We start from the raw sequence: 21,959 nt of genomic DNA, 5'->3' as shown, positions 1-21,959 counted from the left end.
AAAATATCATTATGGCCACAGCGACAATGTCCCCTGAACTTTATTTGGATTTTCGTGGTAGATTCAAAGTTCATATATAATATTTTACATTGAATGATGTCGGTATAAGAGGAATACACAAGCCAAAAATGTGTATGTTTTTAGTGTGCCTTATATCACCACTAATGTAGGCAACAAGTATAAAAATCGCTTAACAGGCGGAGTCTAAAAAAGCTCGATTTTAGCATAACAGCGATTTTTATTTATTTTGTGAATAATTTCATTAGAAAGAAAATTGTAAAGGGAAAGTGTCACAGATAATTTGAGCCATCAAATTGTATTTTAAGTTGTGTTTATAAACCTCTTAAAATGTAGTTTATATTAAGTAATTAACAATTTTATATCAATTCTTCCTAAAAAATACATAAAAAACTTTTATTAATATTATTTTATTGAATATTTTTGGTACTACAAATGTAAACCGATTCAAATTAAAAAATAATCGAAAATTGTTCTTCGCTCTTGGTTGCGGAAGTACCAAATATGTTTTATACGAAATTTTCTAAAAACTCAACATATCCAAATATATGAGACCCAAATCAAAGTAATTTAAGAAATTATGACAATGCTAAATGCAAAAATCAAATAATCGGAAATTTTTACACTTTATTGTAAATAGTAAAAAAAAATATATTGCAATTTCGCCAAAGTCACGAATATTTAAGATGGATAAAATTCAAAATTATTATAGACGGTGAACATTATGAACGGTACTTACTGATATGAAATACTGTAAATTTATAAAAAAATCGTTTTCCTGTTAAAAACGGGACTGCAGGCCTATAACGAATGAATTGATGGGGTTCCTAACAAAGTATCAGTCAAAAGCGAATGTTTTACGAGGACGGCGGAACACGTGTTCATACAAATATTGATATTGATATTTTCGCATTCCACCGTGATATTTATAAGAAAATGGACCGTGTTTTCGATATATTCAGAATTTTCTTTATTTTATCAGGAAATTGGCATGTTATCACTTTTTTAACAGGATCATTTTTATCCACGTATGTAACGTAGGTATTGTGTATTTAAATAATTGAGATATGTTTTTATTTGATGTTATTGGATCCTTAGTCATTATATTCCACATTAACTGCATACTTTAGTTTTCATGTGTATAAATTCTTTTAGGAAAGATTGTGCAATACGAAATCGAGCAGTTTTAGTGGAAAACTCCCCACGTAGCTCTTATTTCGTCCCAGTTCCCCAGTACTGGCAAGATGCGCAGTGCCCCTTCTTTGCTCTTCTGTACTCGCGGGAGTTAATCGACATATTTATTTGAAAATCATGCCGTTTGGGAGCGACGTGATTCCCGGCCGTGCCACTTCTCAAAGAAAGAGATAACGCCCTCGCCGCGCCGTGTCGCGTGACGCACAGTGTGGATTCAGCGCAAACAACAAACATATTAATATTCTATGAAACTAAAAGAAATATTGCATACATCCTGTATTTTGCGCCGCAGGCACGTTTTTTGTGTCACACCTACCGGTATTATGTAGGAATTAAATACAAACATTTCGGGTCTTCTGCCGCATACCCAATTTCTACCGATTTATAACAAGTTTCTAGTCAACTCTTTATGTTTTTAAGAACCAAAAAATATATATGTTATTTTTGAAGATTATATCTATAAATTTGTTATGCCGAAACTTTAATTTTATGAATTCCCTAAATAGAAAAAAATCGCAAAGTAAGCTCCTCAAATGATTAGAAACACGTTTTGTTCTGTTATTTAATTTATTATAGGTATGATTTTCGCTTAATTATTATCGTTTTTTTAATATTAGCGCGCTCCCTCTAACATCTGTATTTACACATCTCCCTTTCAAACAATTTTTGAACGGTGCTTTAAATATATGAATGATTTCTTAAACCTACTTAGAGATCTCAAATTTAAAGTTCCTGGAGTAAAAATTTACAAATTTTACGTTTAGTATAACTTGTTATGAATTGTTTTCAAGTCGGTGTGCACTGCGAAATTAAACTTTACCCTTTCAACTGCTAGTCAAGTTTCGTATCTACCGAGCATACTCACAGTCCAATGCGATACAATTGATTATTTAAGTTGACCATAAAATACGATTGCGTGAATTATGTCAGATTCTAACCGTTTAAGATAAGAAGAGCTGGACGTATTGTTCTCATGTTGCCAACATCAAATACTGTAAATTGTACTTGGACGGGTATCATAAAGACTTGTACTAAATACACTTCTCAACTAAATTCTCGGATACACTTTTGATCAGAAAACAATTGTTTCTTTACTTTGATGGAAAATGAATTTATTTCAACGCCAAGGAAATACTCACCAGTGAATTCACTTGAAAAAAATATTATGATTCGTGTTTTTTCTTCTTTTGTGTATTGAAACGATAACATAATAATTAGTAGATGTTGTCGAAAATTTGTACTGTTCGCTTTGGTGTTTTAGTAAAATTATCAGTTCAACTGTAATAACATCGTTTTAAATAAACATTAGAAATTAAATTTCCATTACATTATATCTTACAGCCTTGGAAACTGTATTTCACGTGAAACGGGACAATTAAAATCTGCAGAGAAGAAGGAACCGTGGAAAATTTTGAACATAACAAAGCTTGTTATTATGCTTTGAGAAATAAAAATCCACCCCCAGCTGGGGAAGATAATAAGTAATTATAAAGAATGATCCCCTGAATTTAATCGAGAGAGAAAGCGTAAGAAAATTTATCACGATTATTATCTTAATCAATCTTGAAATAATATCTTGAAAATCGTTAGTTTTTAAGGCATTATAAAAGTTTCAAGATATAACATTCTTTCTGAGATTCCACCTATTCATGCTTTCTGAGATTCTACTTATATATTCTTTCTGAGATTCCACCTATACATGCTTTTTGAGATTCCACCTATACATTCTTTCTGAGATTCCACCTATATATGCTTTCTGAGATTCCACTTATTCATGCTTTTTGAGATTCTACCTATACCTACATTCTTTTTGTGATTCCACCTTTACATTCTTTCTGAGATTCCACCTAAACACGCTGATTCAGTTTATCGTATTGAATAGGTCACACAAATACTATCACGATGTCTTAAATTCTTGGAAATGAAGTATGTTTTCAGCGGAAAAGCTTTAAGAACCCGGTTTTTTTTAATATTGTTAAATGAATGAAGAAAAAAAGCTCGAAAAATAAATGTCTCAACCACGACGACAAAAAAAACAATTAGCCGGGAAAGTGATTTGATGGTGATTTGACACCTGCACACAGAGAAAAATGAGTATTCCTGTTTTAATAAAATCTGCTAAAAACGGGATTGCAGGCTATTTCCTGCTAAACTTTCCGATATATACAGGTGTTCATGCACCTGCATTTGTATTGATAATATACTATGAAGAAGCACAAAAACATTAGAATTTTTATGAATAATTGTTCCTACAGCGCGATAATAACACATTCATGTTTTACTGAAAGTTTATTAGTAAACCTATCAATTCATTCGTTAAAGGCCTGGAATCCTAATTTTTAATCGGATATTTGCTATAATTAATATGTTTTTTATATAATTTATTTGCAGAGATTTTTAATAAATTAGCAATATTTCATATCAGTAAGTAAATAAGTTATTTTTGTAAGAAAAGTTGAGTTAAACAGATTTTTCTTGCCAATAAAAATATAATTAATTTTCCGACTTAATAGGATTTAAAAATCTTACAAAATAAATTCCACAAAGTTTCTGGCTTTCAAATCTTAGACTAATGATAAATTTACCGGAGTTGTAGGAGCTATTTTACGTATTTTATGTGAGATTTTTATAATTTGAAGCTCTTAGATACATAATACACTGTTTTATTTTTATGCACGATTGTAGAAATTCGGTAGTTTTCGCAGAATTTTTAATCTTTTATGAAAACATCCTAAAAATGTGATTATTAAAATGGATCGAGATCACCAAACTGAACCACATTTTAACAAATCTACAAGATAAAAGAGAAGTTATTTAAAAATAATTAATGGGAATTGGTGTTCATCTCTTCATCATAAAAGAAAAAACATCCCCAGCAAGGGCAAGGCTTCATATTTTTAGATTTTCCTCTTACCGACGGTAAATCCAGTTCCGATTATGAAAAGCGTCGCGTCTTAAAAAAAATCGTCTGTATTTAGAAATAAATACAAGAGCTGCGGAACATTATTTGATGGTGGTTGGATGAAGGATACTATTTGAGTGTAGTTTACGAGTGATACATCAGCGATGTGAAATATCATGAAATATGCGCGTTGGTATTATAATTCGGTATAATAAACCGAAATACTATATAAATAAACAGATGCACTATATAAATAAATCGATGTACCATATAAATAAACCGATATTCTATATAAATAATCCGATGAACTATATAAATAAACCGATGAACTATATAAATAAACCGATGTACCATTTAAATAATCTGATGAACTTTATAAATAAACCGATGAACTATATAAATAAACCGATGTAGTATGTAAATAAACCGAGAAATTTGAAGAATGTAACGTAATGATATCATTTGGTGATGCTTTTTATTTCATATGTGGATAAAAGACTCTGCCTGATGCACTGCATTTTATGTAGGTAAACACATGTGGGCAGTACAAAGAATGTGGTAATATTGTTGGAAAAATATACAAAGCGTAGTTATTTTGGGTACATCTACATTCTTTGAAATGTCGAATTTAGTGTGAGAAAAATCCTTCGCATTCTTCTTCTTCTTCTTCTTCTTCAATGGCGCTACAGCCCATTTCGAGCCTTGGCCTCCTTTCATGAGCCTCCACTGCCCTCTGTCCTCGGCCGTCCTTCGCATTCTAACCAAGGCAATGCCATACAATCGATATCTTACAAGTTAAATTACTATTATTATTATTAAATTACAAGAAGTGTAAGACAGCTTTTTGTAGCGTGAATTCTTTGGGTAAGATATTAATAAACAATAAGGATAAGAGAGATAAATTGGAGAACTCTGGAATTTACCAAGTGAATTGCTCAAATTGCCCTGCATGTTACGTGGGACAGACAGGAAGGTCAGTATCGACCCGTATAAAGGAGCATTTCGCATGTTGGGTAAATCGAAAGGGAGATTTATCCAACGTAGCCTTGCACTTGCTAGAGAACCAACATACTTTTGACAAGGATAGAGATGTCAAGGTTCTTCACGTTTGTGAAAAGGGACAGAAATTAGACAGATTAGAATTACTAGAAATTAATCGCCTAACGAAGAAAATTGATCGTAAATATGTCATGAATAAACAGTTGGAACATGGTGCTCAGTCGCCATTAATATATCCATTGTAATTAATTTGAATAATGTTACCTTAGACTCTGAGGTAACATTTTATTCTAAGTAATTTGCGATGTATGTATTGATGATTATTGAACATTTTGTTATTCATGACTTATTTACCTTAAATAACAGTTGTGTAATTTAATTATGTAATCTTCTGATCCTTTGTTGCAAACGTTAAGAGTTTTGACATCTCTATCTTTGTGGAAATAATTTTCGTTTTCTGGTAAATGCAAAATTATGTTCAATAGATCATAAACCCCCCCCCCACTTTTTGATTTGCCCAACTAAGGAGGTGTTCTTTTATACAGTTTGATTCTTCTCTTCCGGATTGTCCTGCGTGGTATGCAAGAAAATTCATTATTTTATTTACTAAATTATCGATTATTCTGCTATAGTGACCATTGTTATATTATTATTTCTTATTTATGACATATTAACCTTAAAGAACCATTGTAATTTAATAACCCAAACATATGTACCTACCTTGACATTGTGTACCTAATTTTGTATAAATTCTGTAACAAAAGAATTTCAATTGCCAGCCTGAAGATGTCCATAATAGGACGAAACCGGTACTGGTAAAATAAACAAGTGGAAATAAGTTAAAAAAATTTAAGTTAAATTACTATTTCAGTGTATGTCCTGTGTGAATCTGGTTCAATGAACTCAAATTTGCTTTGAATTTAGGTGTCATTTTCAAAATTTGATCTCACTGCGAGAAGAATTCAGACGGGCGATAAATTATATACCTATTACATAATAGTTTTAAGGACAAATGACTGAAATTACAGAATAACACGGTATGCAGCCCTGATCGACACGGTCGGTATTATGTATGACAAATATAAGTGGTGTTACTATGTTATTTTTGAATTTTAAATTATAATGTCAATTCACATCTACAAGAACAATGAACAAGAACATTATTTCATTTATAATTTTAAAATTGGAACTGATTTCTCAAATATTCAAACTATCCTGTGTTTTCTCACAGTGAATATAATATTACGTTACTATTTTAATTAACCCGATTATAATTTATACGTTTTACCTATATTTAATATGTTTAACGCGTTTCAAATTCCAACGCTGCGATGCTTTGGGTTAGACCATTTACCAACCTGATATTTTCAACTCTCGTGAACCCAAGAATGTTCACCTTTAACCCTTTCCCATATGTATATTGTATATTCGTAGCACAACGATCCTGTGACCGTAGCAACTGAAAAATTTATAAAAATGCACATAATTGATTTTTACAATATCCAACTAAATAGTCGAACATTTTAAATACGCTAATGTACCAGTGGATGTGTATTCTTTCCAGGTTTTAATATACATACATATATCATACTCTATTTATGTTTTAATTATGGTTTTTTTCTAAACATTGGTTCCAAAAAATCAAGTGTATTTTGAAAGCTATACAGTTTACGGAAAAACAAAATAAAAATTGAAATGAACTCATACCTATACAAAACTTAACCCCTCCTACGTTTTAGGGTCATATATGACCGGGCTTCCATATTTTATGATAGTATTTTTTTCTATTATTCGGAAATACATAAATTTTATGACGTTAAAAAGATATATAATTAATATTTTCAAATATTTATACATCAATTCATTAATAAAATCATAAAAATAGCCAAAATTAATAATTCATATTTCGCGCCGCTATCGTAATAATCGTTTTAGCTTAAGAATTATTTCTTATTTTTTTATCATATGAACGAGATAAAAGTAAAGGTACAGATTTCTTACGAATGCCTCAAACAAAACGAATGTTTTTTCGAAATATCGAATTTTATCAATTCTTCTATGATTGGAGTCAAAAGTTAACTAAAAAGTGGCTTGCGTTTTTGACAACATTTTTCAGGTTTGATATTAAAATTTTATTATTAAGAAATAGTAATGTTCATTTTTAATGCAAACACCGGAAAGATAATTTTATCTAGTTTTTAAAACAGTATATTTTTTACGCATTTGAAATACATAGAAAACATTGTAAACTGAACAAATGTGATGAGAGTACTGAAGCAAAAAACTTTTAACTGTCATTTTAATGATGTTTATATAATACTTGTCAAATAAAGTACTGAACCAAACTAGATATATTTTTACTACCTCCAAACAATTAAAATTAAATTGTTTATAGAAAAAAAATATATTTCAGGAATAGGGAAAATTTTTAATATTTGCCGAAAGTTCTAGACCCTTTGATTTTGCTTTATCAAATACACCTATTAAAGGCGCATGCGCATTTAGATTATCAATATAATTTACTAATAAACTGTGCAGTAGATCAGTGTGACGGATACAAACATGTTTAAAATGATTGTACAATTAAACAAAAAATTAAATAGGTTAAACTATTTACATAAATTTACACGTTCAGCTATCTAACTGACGTTCATGTATACATTCAGAAGTAAATAGTTTCATATAATAAAATAAAACATTTGAAATGGCGGCAAGGACTCACGTATCGATGCAAAACTAAGAGTTTTATATCGTTTATCATTATTACCTCGGCAGCAAAGTAATTTTTAAGCGGGAATTAAACCCACAATTTCCAACTTTAAATTAAATGCGTATACCATTAAACTATGAAGATCTTATTGCCATACTATTAAAATGCTTACAATTTACTATTTGTGCTCCAGTGTTCGATATTGCAGCGCTTCCACGAATTTCGCCCGCACGCATAACATTTCCAGTTAAAATTTCCAATCTGAACTTTTTGTCAAATTTCTGAATCGATTATATTTAATCAAATGTATACGTTTCACAGAAAACTAAATTAATCATAATTAACATTCCCAGGTTGCATAAATATTGCTGGAAAAAACTGCATATTCCAATTTATTGCAAAGCCCCGCGTATATGGATTATCCAATTCCTGTATTATTAATGGTCGCGGTTTAACAATGAACTTAAAATATTAAAATTTACATGCACAAATAAATTTACTGCCGCGCTCGGTGGCAAAATGGTTAAAGCGTTAAAAATAATCAACGTTGGTGTTTTCATATGTAGGTTTTATTTCCTAGTTCAATGAAACTACATCTGTATGTATCTTGCTTTAATTAAATTGTACGAATGATGTTACTAAATAACTTATTTATCATTTTACAGATTCTTTTTTAAAGACTATCTGACTAGGAATCTGGGGGTTAATGTGTCCAGGAGAGACGGACGAATGAATCCACCCCTCCCACTGTGGTGCAAGGCGATGGTACAAGAGAGTCCGGCTTCCTCATTCGGCTTCTCCCGATCCTGCTCGCCACGCAGCGGTGGGCTTTTGCATCCGCCACCAAGAAATAGAAAAACCTCACCCCGTGAGTCCAGGCACCCCCGCTAGGCACCAAACGTAGCGAACTACTTGGGGTAACCTATGACAGAGGTGTTGGTTATCCAATGAATGGTTCCCGGGGCGGCGGTACCCATACCCGCCTCCAAAATTACCCGTATATGGGAAGTACGTCGCGTCGCTTCCGATCGCCCTCGACCGGTGCTAACCTGATGTGACCTGCTGGTCCCAATATGAATATACGGATTTGTGAGCTCTCGGTACTCCGCATTCTTAAAGCATTCGTTTTTTGTCAATTCTTTAATGACCTGTTTGACGATGGACTTGATATCGTGGTTCAAAGTAATATGTATATTGAAATGGATTGTATCTGTTTCTTTCTAATCAACACCATTCAAATAAAGCTGGTATAACGGACGCCATGTGTTTTTGTTCCATTAAGCTAACAAGTTTTCACATCTTTACGATGGCAAATCTTTGATAAATCCTTATCATATCTGTATATTGAAATGATACAGTCATTTCATATTATACATTTTATCACACATTTTCAAGCGTGAGACCAATGTAATTAATTTGGTCTTATAAGGCATTTTAAAATAATGTCCTTTGTTCAACTTTGCTATATCATGCATGCCTGGAGATAAGGATGATCACCCCAATTAAAAATATGTGGAAAATCTAAAATGTTGACAAATAAATAGATATACATTCTTCATCTAACAGTTCTTGGGAAATAAAATTCATTCCTGCTGGTTCTACAATGTTGCTGGTGCAGTTACAAGCTGGATTCTACCTGAACAACTAGAGGTGACTCGTACTAGCTCATCTTGATACTTGGAACAACTGGTACAAGTAAGAATAAATAGTTATTCCAAATACCTGTTCCCTAGTATTTCGCACTTGTACCTACTTACAAGTTACTAGTGTTGGTGTGCCAATTATTTTGTCATGCGTTTGGCGAGTATTGCGTATACGGGACGCGAAAGACCCGCAAGACTCGAAAGATGCGCGATACTTAAGATCAAATAAATAACTGTTAGATATCTGTTTCAAACATCTGGTCTAGTATATACGCTTCATCTCTATCAAACAACTTTGAGATCAAGGTGTCTATGTGTACCGGCGTCCTGTTGAATTTACGGTAATAGAGCGAGCTCCACTTTTCCCATCTTATCGAAGTTCAGAAACTTATTGGTTTTTAATGTTTAAGTGCAGCCGGGTATATCGCTCTTGAAGATATTACATCCAGTAGAAACCTACAAAAAAATGTTAATAAGTTTCGTTCAAATCTGTTCGCTGCGGAAGTCGTCATCGGTTTGAATGAACCCGTATATCTGCCTTGTTTTTTCAAGAATAATAAAAATACATACTTCCCATTCTATTATCTGGAGCTGAACCATTTTAAATTTCCTTCGAAATAATCTCTGTCTAAAAAGGCTTGTTACGTAAACCCAATGATGTGAATGTTTTTCGACGAATCCTATTAATTTAATTGAAGTTTATCTCATTTCCGTAGAAAAACAATTTCCGCGGTGAGGTTTTTATTTGTAAATAAAATTTCACGGAGAACCCTAATACAAGATAAAAATCTAAATCAATTTGGAGAAAAGTATGTATCTAGACCAAACTATTTGTTTTCCTTTCCTATTTTTTGTTACAGAGTTACTATGATAAATAAACGTGGTTTGTCAATCGATTTTCTTATGCACGGTGTCTGGAAACTCGTAATACAATCGGAAAACTTTTCTTTTAAAAAAATAAATAAAAAAATCTTGTTTTCAGTAACTATTGCGTTAAAAAACTTTTGGAGCCGAGTCTAAGATTTTTTTTCAAATTGCCATACAGTGTGTTCTACATGTCCATTAAATCTCGGGTGAAGCTTTTCATTTAACATGATATCTTTAATATCCAGAAATAAAAAAAGGTTTGGTGGTCAACAACAATTTTCTTATAATATCAGTAAAAGTGATTTCAAGAACATGTTATACGATTTTTCCGAGAAGCTATTTAGAACTGAAAGAGTTTTTATACTGGTCTGATAAAAAACCAGGCTTTGTTGAAAGAGTTGCTCTGGTGGGCAGGTACTCCGTGCATTATCAAGTAAATTATTTCTTAATTCTTTTCACATAAGGGTAGGTTGGTACCCATTTAAAGATAATGTAAAGATGTAATTAACAAATACTATAAATATATCAGGGAGTAGAAATTGCTGAGTCCAGCTCCGATTTAACACTGAACACTAAACTTTGTCTTACTTACTTATCGAGTTTAGCGACCACAAACATACGTGGGCTGAATTTTTATATATTAAGAGATTAACTTAATGAACGATACACACCCGACCAGGCACTCGTAAATATACAGTGGCGACGGCCGTTTATTAGTGTGTTTATATTTGGTGCACACATATTGTCGCTCTCATTCTAGCATTCCTGTCTCACTCTTCCAAACTGACATTATTTGTAAAATTATATTTTCCTAAATATTTTGGTTTGAGTTTTGTGACCGTCACACATCCCATTTCATGAATTGTGGTGACTATCCCCCCATGTCCTTGCTATGGGCAGATGTCCAATGTTAAATAAATTTATGTATGGCTTACCTCCTTGACAGTGACGTCTGTCTCCATAATGATGCCCTCATCCGAGGTCTCCTGCGCGTAGTAGTGAGAAAAGGGCACTCCGGGCAACGGCAAGGGTTCCGCAGGGGCGCTCTTGTGGTGCCGCAGGATGTAAGCGGTCCAACTTACATATCTACAGACAAATTAAACCATACATTAGAAAAGAAACTTGGCATACCGCAAGGCTCTCTCTTTAGGCCACCTTTAAACCAATTCTTAAATAGAACATTTTTATAAAAAATTGGCATGGTGCCAACCAAATAATACCATGCCAATGCTTTGATGCCTTTTCGCCTGATTTAAAAGAAGGTCTGAAAATACTAAACAGGAACAAAGTTCTAGCGCCATGAACCTGGTATATATTTCGCAATGAGAAGTAAATCATTAAAATGACCTGATACTAGTCATTCTAGAAATATCATGTGTAAGAAAATCTGCTTCACATTAATACTCAGCTGATCTATGTGCACGTGCTACCGGCAACAGTTTGTTTTCCTTCATATGATCCGGGCCACTTCGAGACCCGCATTGATAAATCCCGTCCTACTGACCCTACCATAACCCGCTTCACAATGCTGCCCAACCGGGTGGCGATATGGTTCCCCTATTCTTACACCTTAGTAGGTAGAGGCCCTTTAGTGATTAATTAAACAAAAAACACTAAAGAAATGCCAAAATCAATGAAAGACTAGGTTGGTAGATATATTAAATATATCTTTCCCTACAAATAAATACCCACAGCGAAGTACTCGCTCTATCCAATTAGTTACGTCCCATTTTCCAGAGCAATGAATGCATTTAAAACTAGCGTAAATAGTTATTCGTGTAAGTTATTAATCTGATCAAAATGCGCTCGTTTTGTTCAGTTTGTTCAAATTAATCGGCTGTGCGCGAATGCAAAATAAAGTTTAATCTAACAAAAACAACATCATTGGTTTTAGTCCGTTATTTTTACTGTCAATAGAAGTTGAGTGATGGCATTTAAAACATAAACCGAGTATGGGACAAAGGACGCCCTAAATAAATTAAATTGGATTGACAGGAAGGTGGCCATTTTCCTGTCAGACCAATGCCAAGAAAATTAATTACGGTGATTTATTTTCGGGTCTTATGCCGTATTGCGCTACCTCCTTCTTCAGCAAAATTACAAGTGAATTACACACCTGCTCTATGATGGACACTTTAATGTTGTCCGAAACGTTGGCTAAATCATAAAATATAATATCCCAAAATAAATCACCATAGTATTTTGACAGCAAAAATCTCAAAACATTAGAATTATTATTTAAACTGAGAGAAAAAATATGCTAAAAATATCTGTATTCATGAGAAATCGCGAACGGAATTAAAATACCAATTTTTAATTATTTAAGGTCTTATAAGCTTAGTAAATGTAAGTTTTTTAAAATCTCTTTTATATTTATGAAACCAAAAAGGAATACTAGAAAAACGTTTTTCTCGTTTTTTTTTATTATAAACCTTAATTTAAATTACTTTCACTGTACACCCAATTCCAAAATCGTAAATACTCGTTAATCCAAAGCTTTAAGCCATTGAAATGTCATTCTAAAAAAGTTTTTATTTTGGCAATTGAAGGTCACTTTCCAAGTAACGTTTTGGTAAATGGCATTTCAATCAAATTACAGAATATTTCCGAAATTTGTAGATTATGACCAAAAATAAGTTAGTTATCTACGAATATGGTAAAATTGTATTATTCCGTTTCATTCTTAATATGCATACAATATTGAAATAATATTTGGTTTCAACATAATTACGGTGAGAAATAACAATTAAAGCTGGCGTAGAGACATTTAATAATGCATTTAAGTTGTAGTTTTGTTAAAATTAATATTCACTAATTTGCAGTTTTGACCTTTGCGGGAAATCATAGTTGGTTTTTTACACAGTGACAATTATAAATCAAAACAATGGATTAATGATGTTTTTCATTGTTTTAAATATATTTTAGATTTTTCTCCATATTTCACCATGTTTCAGAATTTGACACGTTTTGCATGGTTTAAAAAATCACCATATAAATGTTTAATGATCAACAATGACTACAGAATTTTGTACCGGTGAGAGGACGTTTTCACGGAGTTCCAATCGAAGGCAACGAAGGTTGCCAATGGGCTTTCCTACTCGAGTTAGTGTGGTAGACGGACACCGCGTTATATATTGATGCATTTTATCAGAATAATAGTAAATAATGCTGCCAAACGTATAAGTCATATATTTGACTAAAACAAACATGGCTCCATCTAACCCTGTCTCCTCGACCGGGAGGACTATAATAGAGTTGCCATCCCTCATTTTGTGTTATTTACATTAGTTTATAGCACCGCCCTTTTATGTAGCCACATCACTCTTAAACACCACCACGTCATATATAAACACTGTCTCCGGAAACTTGCGATACAAAATGGTTTTAAAAAGATTGGTACTTCTGGCAAAAGTCATATCATACTAATAGGATTAAACATGGGGTCAATTCTGCTAACAAATTCCGCAGAAAAGTGCATTTCATTTTGTTCCATAAAAGAAATAATAATATAGTGTCTTAAACTTGAGCAAAGTGACAGCATCGTAATATCAAATGATATACAGTTCAATAGTACAGTATATTACAAAGTTTTGACTTACACGACCTCGATTCGAAACATCAGTTACTAAGTAAATCAATAGGTAACTCTTACTGTATGCACTGGGCGCCATTGCGCATCGGTGCCAATATAACTAAGTACCCGGTACCAAGACAAGTCATGTTTCCATTCACGAAGTTCACGAGAATACAATTTTTGGTTCTGTTTAAATGAAATTTTTTGCTTTATTAAAACTGCTTATTATTGTTTGTCTATCTTCGATATTTACTAAAAAACTAAGTTTATTATTACATATTACATTTATATAATTTTTTTGAACCAGTTGCGCTATCTCTTGGGTACTTTCGACTAGTAGCGAATTTCAAAGAAATTGGTTTGACTAAGGTTAAACTTTCCTCTCCAGGGACTGGCTTTTAAACTGCCATGAACTCTTAAAATGTCTTTTAAAATTTGGTTTGACTGAGGATTGAAACTTCCTCCCCAGGGGCTGGAGTTAACACCGCTAACACCCAAGCCAAACTCTAATTCAATAGTACCGACATTTATTTCGTATATTAACTGCTGTAAAATTTTAAATATAACGTAATCCAATTTTAGAAAAAAGTGTGTGTGCGTGCGTGTGTGCATCCGTAATAGTTAATCATTGTCATCGACAACAATTCTATCTGTCCAGTTTCAGCTCGAATAGATGTCGGGAAGTGGGTTAATTTCCGCTTCCAAGATTTCATTTCATTCATTCATTTAGTCATTTAATCTAGAAAAAATTGAAGTTCAAAGAAATACATTTAAAAATGAGTTTTATTTAACATTGAAATACAAGTCAAATTTTTTAACAGTGGCGGCTCGTGACCTTTGAGTGCGATAGAGTGCTAAGTTTGAAAAATAAGATATTATAGATGCTGCTTAGTCCAAAACGATTTTTTTTTTTCGAAAATTCGAATTTTTGTATAAAAATTTTCTGAAAATTTCAGTTCGGCAGCACGGATTTCCTGAAATCGTCATACAAAAAGTTTTCAGCTACAACAACATCAATAATGCCATTTTTATCATATTAGCACTCTAGTACATCACAAAATCACGAGCCTCTACTATGAAACTTATAAAACTTTGAAAAGTTCCTCTTTAGAATAAAAAACTTAACCATTGATTAAAATTCAATTTATTTTTGTCATCTTGAAATATTGCAGAAACAAATTTGAAGCGTGAAAAAATAATTAAAAGTAATTATTAAAATTTAAGAGCGTTAAATATATTTTTTCTAAATCTCTTGAATTTCTTGATAAAATGAAACATTCTAAACGTAAAATATTGTGTTTGCTGTATTACAATGCAGTTTAGCTTATACATTTTTATTCTCTAAATATATGTATTTCTTATAGAAAAGTATATTTAGACCACCATATCATTTTTAGGTATAACAGGATCATTTGTTAAGCCGGTGACGCGAAGTGGAGTTACCAAAATAAATCTCTTCGAATTTCCCAGGAGAGTTTCTAATTACAAAAAGGTATTACATATTTTCCTTTGGCGGATAAATTTAGGGAAACACGATTCAACCGGTAATATTATGTTGTATCTCATGTTATCATAGATGGGATAGAATGATGAAACAAATGCTGTAGATGTTTCATTAGTTATTGGGAAAAAAATGTAAATGAATTTTTGTTTTGATTAATTATTTATAACTAGCACAGATCCGTAAAAAATATGGTATATTATAGTTGTAGGATTTGTGAACAAATTTTGAAAACGATAGAATAAAACTAATTTTCAGTAATATTATATAATGGGTAGTTAAGTGTACTTTATCGCTTGTCTAAATTTTTGTCACATCGGCTTATATTCGAAACAAATTTGAGTTCATTAAATCTGAAATAAACAGGGCGCATAGGAAACTTAGTAATTGCAATAATGATGCTGTCTTTTATTGAATTGAAATATGAAAACAGTTTTACAAATTTCTTTAAATGAAAAACAAACGGCTTCAGAAATAAGACGCTTATACAGACCCCGAGGCCTTCTGTGAGGAGTTATAAAAATAATAAAAAGCATTCACAGAACAGCCACAGTAATCAAAGAACAGCCCTTTGCGTTACAATTAAAATCCCGGTGTAATACGATTTACGTATTCATCTGTTTTGTATGTTATTTAAATTTGAACCAGCTGTAATATGAAAGCGTTTCTAACAAAGTCAAATAGTATATTTGGTTACGTACCTAACTAAATTTTAGTGACAAATGTAGATTTAAATATAATAATATGACGTATCTTTATTCAAGCTACTATATAGGTTAGGTATTTCTAGTGTCTATCATCTTAGTGCGTCCTTCCTCGCGGCATCTCTGTAAGCCCCCGGGCTGGGCTGGCGCGGGTAGACTATATATTAATGGCCAACCTTTGTGATATCTCTCTCCACTCTGCTTCTTGTCTAACACTCTCAATTAAAGCACAAAGGAATGATATTCCCTTATTGTATTATAAACGAACTGACAGCCCCGGTCAGGTGACTGTCTGCCTTCCTGGGAATAGGGCTCGCCATTCATTGTGTTTTAATTATAATTTAAGGAGATTTGTTTGTTAGTACACCTTCTTATATATTCTGACATCAGTATTATTTCTGAGCTAATTAAATTAGATCCTGCACCTAATATGGCGTTCTCTGAGATATGATATTATTTATTTTCACGTATACACTTCCTAGTCATCAGAGGGGTGTTTTCCACAAAGACACACAAGCACTATTCTAACGTAGATACTCACTTAATAAGTATAAAATTTTTGCAAGATATCAATTTACACGCGAAAATAAAATACGCGAGAAGTCTAATCCCAGCACCATTTGCGCCGTACTAACGTGAAGTATGAAAAATTACGCACAAGGTCAAATGTTCACCGTACTCCACACAAAAAGTACATTTTTTTTTTTTTTTTTTTTTTACAGTATTACCGCACAAGAGTCCCAACTGCTCCCGTCTGGAGCCAGTGAGACTATGGCATCCCCAATTGGGGTATGTTGTGAGGCTGATGGTATTGGGGAGGGGAGGGAGATGGGGAAGAGGAAGGTGGGGAAGTACCTGGCTATTCAGATCTGGTCACCAAACACGGCTAAAGCCATTTCAAGCAACGTTTCAATTCTGAATGGTGGTCTTACACCAGGGCGATACTGAGAGTATCTTCCACTCTGGAACGTGCCGCAAATATACTATATATTATTTTTAATTAATTAATTGTGAAAATAACACAAATTAATCAAATAAAATTTATTTGCGCACGCCGGGTTCGAACCCGCGACCTTCGGATCTGTAGTCAAATGCGTACTACGCATTCCTTTGAATGCGTAGTACGCATTCAAAGGAAGACCGTTTGTATTAGTGTTGAAAAAGGCCATGCCTTGCAGCATTAATCCCAAATGTAAAAATTGGAGCCGTCTGTTGGTTCCTCCTTTAATTAATACAAATTTTGCGGGTTCGAATTTGTTTATTTATATCCAGTAATTGGCTTGTAATACGCATAAATGAAGCGGTTATTTGGATACTTGATGTAACTGTAATCCCAGCCAACATCGGATAAAGCTAGCAGCTCTGTCATTCTCAGTGAAACGTACCATGTGAGTGTTTGTATTTTTTTTCCTACTGACTACCCTGATTAAAAACTCTGTGCACCCCACTGCTCCTATGCATTTACTGATTATACATTATTATATATATTATTATTAACTGGGTATAATTGTAGACTAAACTCTAGACACGTACCCACAGAGCCGTGAATAATAAATAGTAAGTCTAGCCCAAGCCTTATACGAAAAATGTGTCCTTCCTTATAATTATTTTAGACGTGAATTACTGCATTCTTATTATTATTTATTATATCATCTGTAATGTACATCACAATACATTCATACAAAAGTACTACGAGTATATTTATTACAAAATTCGTTTTGATTGCAACAAACACTCCTCAAGTAACCAAGAAAAAATATTATTAGCATGATTGACGCTAGTTTTCTTCACACTGATAAAAATAACAAGATATTCTGCAATGATATAAATAGATATCATTGCAGAATATCTTCCCTTGACAGATACCTCAGCCAAGTCTGCCATTAGGACCTCATTATTTTTGTCTTGTTATGTTTCACGTTTTGTATATATTTAACAGTATTATCTTCTTCTCCAGTGACATATTATACTGATGGGTATAATTTTCAAAAGTCGCAAACCCATCGACGTACTAATTAACCTAACCTAACCGAAAAATTTACTAACCCATCGACGTACTAATTAACCTAACCTAACCAAAAAAGTCACTAACCCATCGACGTACTAATCAAACTAACCTAACCTAACCGCAAAAGTCATTAACCAATCGACGTACTAATAAAACCAACCTAAGCTAACCGCAAACGTCATTAATCCATCGACTAATTAACCGAACCTAACCTAATCGCAAAAGTCACTAACCCATCAACGTACTAATTAACCTAACCTACCTAACCTAACCGCAAAAGTCATTAACCCATCGACGTACTATTTTTGATTTGCGACATCATCTGTGCATACTTGATAAGGATTCTTACTGTGCACTATTGCACCCTATATTAAAAAAAATGAAACACTTTGTGTACTTTTATATAGATTTTAATTGTATTATGAACTACCCAAGTGTGCGAGAAAATAAAGAGGGCGGGCAATATGCCGAAGGAAGTTTGGCTTCCTATTCCTGGAGTTTAAGTCAATGATTGAAAAAAAAAGTTACTCCAGTAAAATGGTATATTATTGTACTCAAAATTTAAGATGAGATTTTTAAAAATTTAGGAAACTTTGTAGCATCTTAATGATAGATTTTGTGTCAACCCACCAAAATATTTACAGCAAAAGTAATTAGCTATCTGTATATACCAATATTGAATTTCTTAACTTTATTTGATTTTTTGGCAATACAAGTACCTAGGAAGTTTTAGCTAAGTAGATGACAGAAATATCTACTAAAATATACTTTTAAGCAGATAAATAAAAATAGAGAACTTTATGTAGAATTATCAATTCGGGAGGTGGGTTTGGCTACCACCGCCCCGGAAACCATTTATTGGATAACAAACACCTCTGTCATAGGTTACCTCAAGTGGTTTGCCACGTTTGGTGCTTTACCAGGGGTGCCCTGGTTCATCGGGAGAGGTTGGTTTGGAGATATCCTTTGACCTCTCCAACTGGTCTTTCAACCCATTGCCTTGCGCCGAAATGGGAGGGATTGTACTGTATTCATATGGCCGTACCTCCTGGACACACTGCTCCTTATCTTCCTACTCTCATAACTTTTACCTTCCTAGAACTTCCTCCCTTCTTTTCCTTAAAAAATACCCTCCACGCAGCAATCAAAAAGCTGACATAGACCCTGAGGGAAAATATTTTCCTCAGGGCTTCATGTAAAGGGTTAAAAAAAAAAAAAAAAAACAAAAATTGGGGCGGCAATCTTAGACACTAATCGCGTATTTAATCAAATATTAAGTGTTCTCTAGTCTGTGCAAGATTTGCAACAAAGACAAGAAAATTGTAAATATATAGCCAAAATCAAATAAAGTCACTTATTAATCTTACTAGTATTACTTGATATGCTAACAATTTCTGCCTACTATTGTTTTAATAAACTGGGGATAATGGAATCATAACCACTACTATAAACATGCTCTTATCATTGTGTAGGGCTTGATAGAATTAATATTTGATCAATTTCGTTGGCTGCGAAATGATTCAGGTGGGAGTAGCTGTGACTCGACGCAATTCAGAATTGAAATGGATTCGGTTATCAGAATGTTAAAACAATAGACTGAAGGCTGCTATTCTCCCGATTCTACGGGTATTAAATGCCATGTCACTGATGAACGGTATTCATTACGGCCGCCTACTGATAGATTATTCAAAGCTTTATTTGGGATAACTTATTATTATTATTTATAGAACTGTTCTCTTCTCCGTAGCGTTTGAAGCTTACGCTTGTTTTATCAGGTGACAAATATGAGGAGCGTCACTTTTCTCAACTTCACCGCGGGTCACAAAATCGTCACATCTTTTTTTTTTTCTTCTTTATGTGCCGTATCAGGTCCCTCCGACGTTGGCGATCACTCTAGAAAATGTTTCTTTGTCTTGCGCTGCCCGGAATAGCTCCTCCACACTTCTAATGCCGGTCCACTCTCGTATATTTCGCAGCCAAGACATTTGTCTCCTACCAGGCCCTCTGCGACCCTCTATCTTGCCTTTCAATATTAACTGGAGCAAGTGATACTTCTCCCCTCGAAGTACATGACCCAGATATGAAATTTTCCTGATTTTTATTAATCTAAACAGTTCTCTCTCTGCTCTAGCCCGCCTGAGAATTTCTGTGTTGGTGATCATGTCGGTCCATGGGACTTTGAGTATTCTCCGGTGAAGCCACATTTCAAAAGCCTCTAACCTGTTCATGGTATTTACTTTCAAGGTCCATGTTTCACATCCATACAACAAGACCGACCACACATAACATTTTAGCATTCTCTGCCTTAGTTTTAAGCTGATATTATCATTGCAGAAGAGGGATTTCATTTTAATGAACGCAGTTCTTGCTGCTTCAATTCTGCACCTAACCTCTACATCAATAAAATATAATTATAAAATATCATCACATCAAATTATTTTCCACTATACATAATATTTCATCTACGGGGAAGCTATTAGGATAAGTCACTAACCCATTGACGTACTAATTAACCTAACCTAACCGTAAAAGTCACTAACCCATCTACGTACTAATCAACCTAACCTAACCTAACCTAACCACAAAAGTCATTAACCAATCGACGTACTAATAAACCCACCCTAACCTAAACGCAAAAGTCATTAACCCATCGACGTACTAATTAACCTAACCACAAAAGTCACTAATCCATTATTAGGATAAGCTTAGCCTGGATGATACCCATGTTGTAGGACGATGGAAAAACAAAGCTGGAAAACCATTCTACAGCCAAGTACAATTCAAGATTGCTGAAATTTCACGTACATTGTACCAGCTGGCAGTAAATGTAAGTCTGAGATGTTGTTTTAAAGAGATCGCCTGAAAGATAGGGACAAAAGAAGTAGTAAAAATACTCATGACTCAGAGATCCCTTCCACCTAGCACTAAACTCGATAACACATTAATCTATTGGTATAAAGAAAGGTGTCTGATGATCGAGACTGGTGAAATTTTGCACTCTTGACCGTCAAAACACGAGGAATGCCCCTATCTAAACGAGATTACTACACCACATCTACTGATGATGGATACTGTAACGTTAGCTAAAATAAGGAGGAAGAGCAACACGGCAAAAGAACCTAAAAATTAACTACGAAAATTCTTTTGAGCATGAAATTTTCAAATCGTGCAATTTTGATAATATATTATTGAAACATTTCAAAGCCTTTTATTTTCTCGTAAGCCCGACTTCTTCAACAGATCCTAATTAGTCAAAATAAATTTTATGATCTCTTTGAGAATATTTCAATTTGTAACTTTCAAAAAGTTATGGCACGAAATCAAGGGCCCTTTGAATGATGTCAATTTGTCAAAAAACAAAGAACGATTTTTCAATTGAATTAATTTAGGCATTAAAATATTATTCATTACTCAATAGTCAAAGTGTTGAAGATCAAGAGGGTTACATGATTTTCCAAAATAATTTTCACAATAATTATTCAATAGCGGTGTTACTGCCTCCGCTCATACAACATTACAAATACAATCACTTATTCAGTAACAACTTGTTCTTTAACTTTTTTTTACCAATTAATGAAATATATATCATGGAAGAAGAAGATAATACAGTGTTTTCCAATAAGAGGTGTTATTTTGAATAGCCCGCTATTTCGGTAGATGTTACTTTTAAAGCTGTCATTTTTTGACATTTGACAAGTAGAAACTACGCCATTAATAAAAATGGAACGATACACGCTTCAACAACGCATTGAAATTATTAAAATTCACTTGAGTGAATCAAATTCAAATCATCTTGAGTGATGAGGCCCATTTCCACCTCGGTGGCTTCGTCAACAAAT

At 33.3% G+C, this 21,959-nt stretch overlaps 1 protein-coding gene across 1 annotated transcript in view; it reads right to left on the bottom strand.

Annotated features, from left to right (window-relative positions):
- The window catches only part of LOC149425329 (uncharacterized), a 242,357-nt gene that overhangs the window by 66,279 nt on the left and 154,119 nt on the right, over positions 1-21,959 (bottom strand). The window contains exon 5 of the mRNA XM_089650769.1: positions 11,269-11,419. Coding sequence (XP_089506895.1) covers positions 11,269-11,419 — 151 coding nt within the window. The remainder of the gene's footprint in view (positions 1-11,268; positions 11,420-21,959) is intronic.

This window comes from Hesperophylax consimilis, chromosome 3 (assembly GCF_061612785.1).
Source record: "Hesperophylax consimilis isolate HC1 chromosome 3, BYU_Hcon_1.0, whole genome shotgun sequence".
NCBI lineage: Eukaryota > Metazoa > Arthropoda > Insecta > Trichoptera > Limnephilidae > Hesperophylax > Hesperophylax consimilis.
This window is presented reverse-complemented; position numbering and strand designations above follow the sequence as displayed.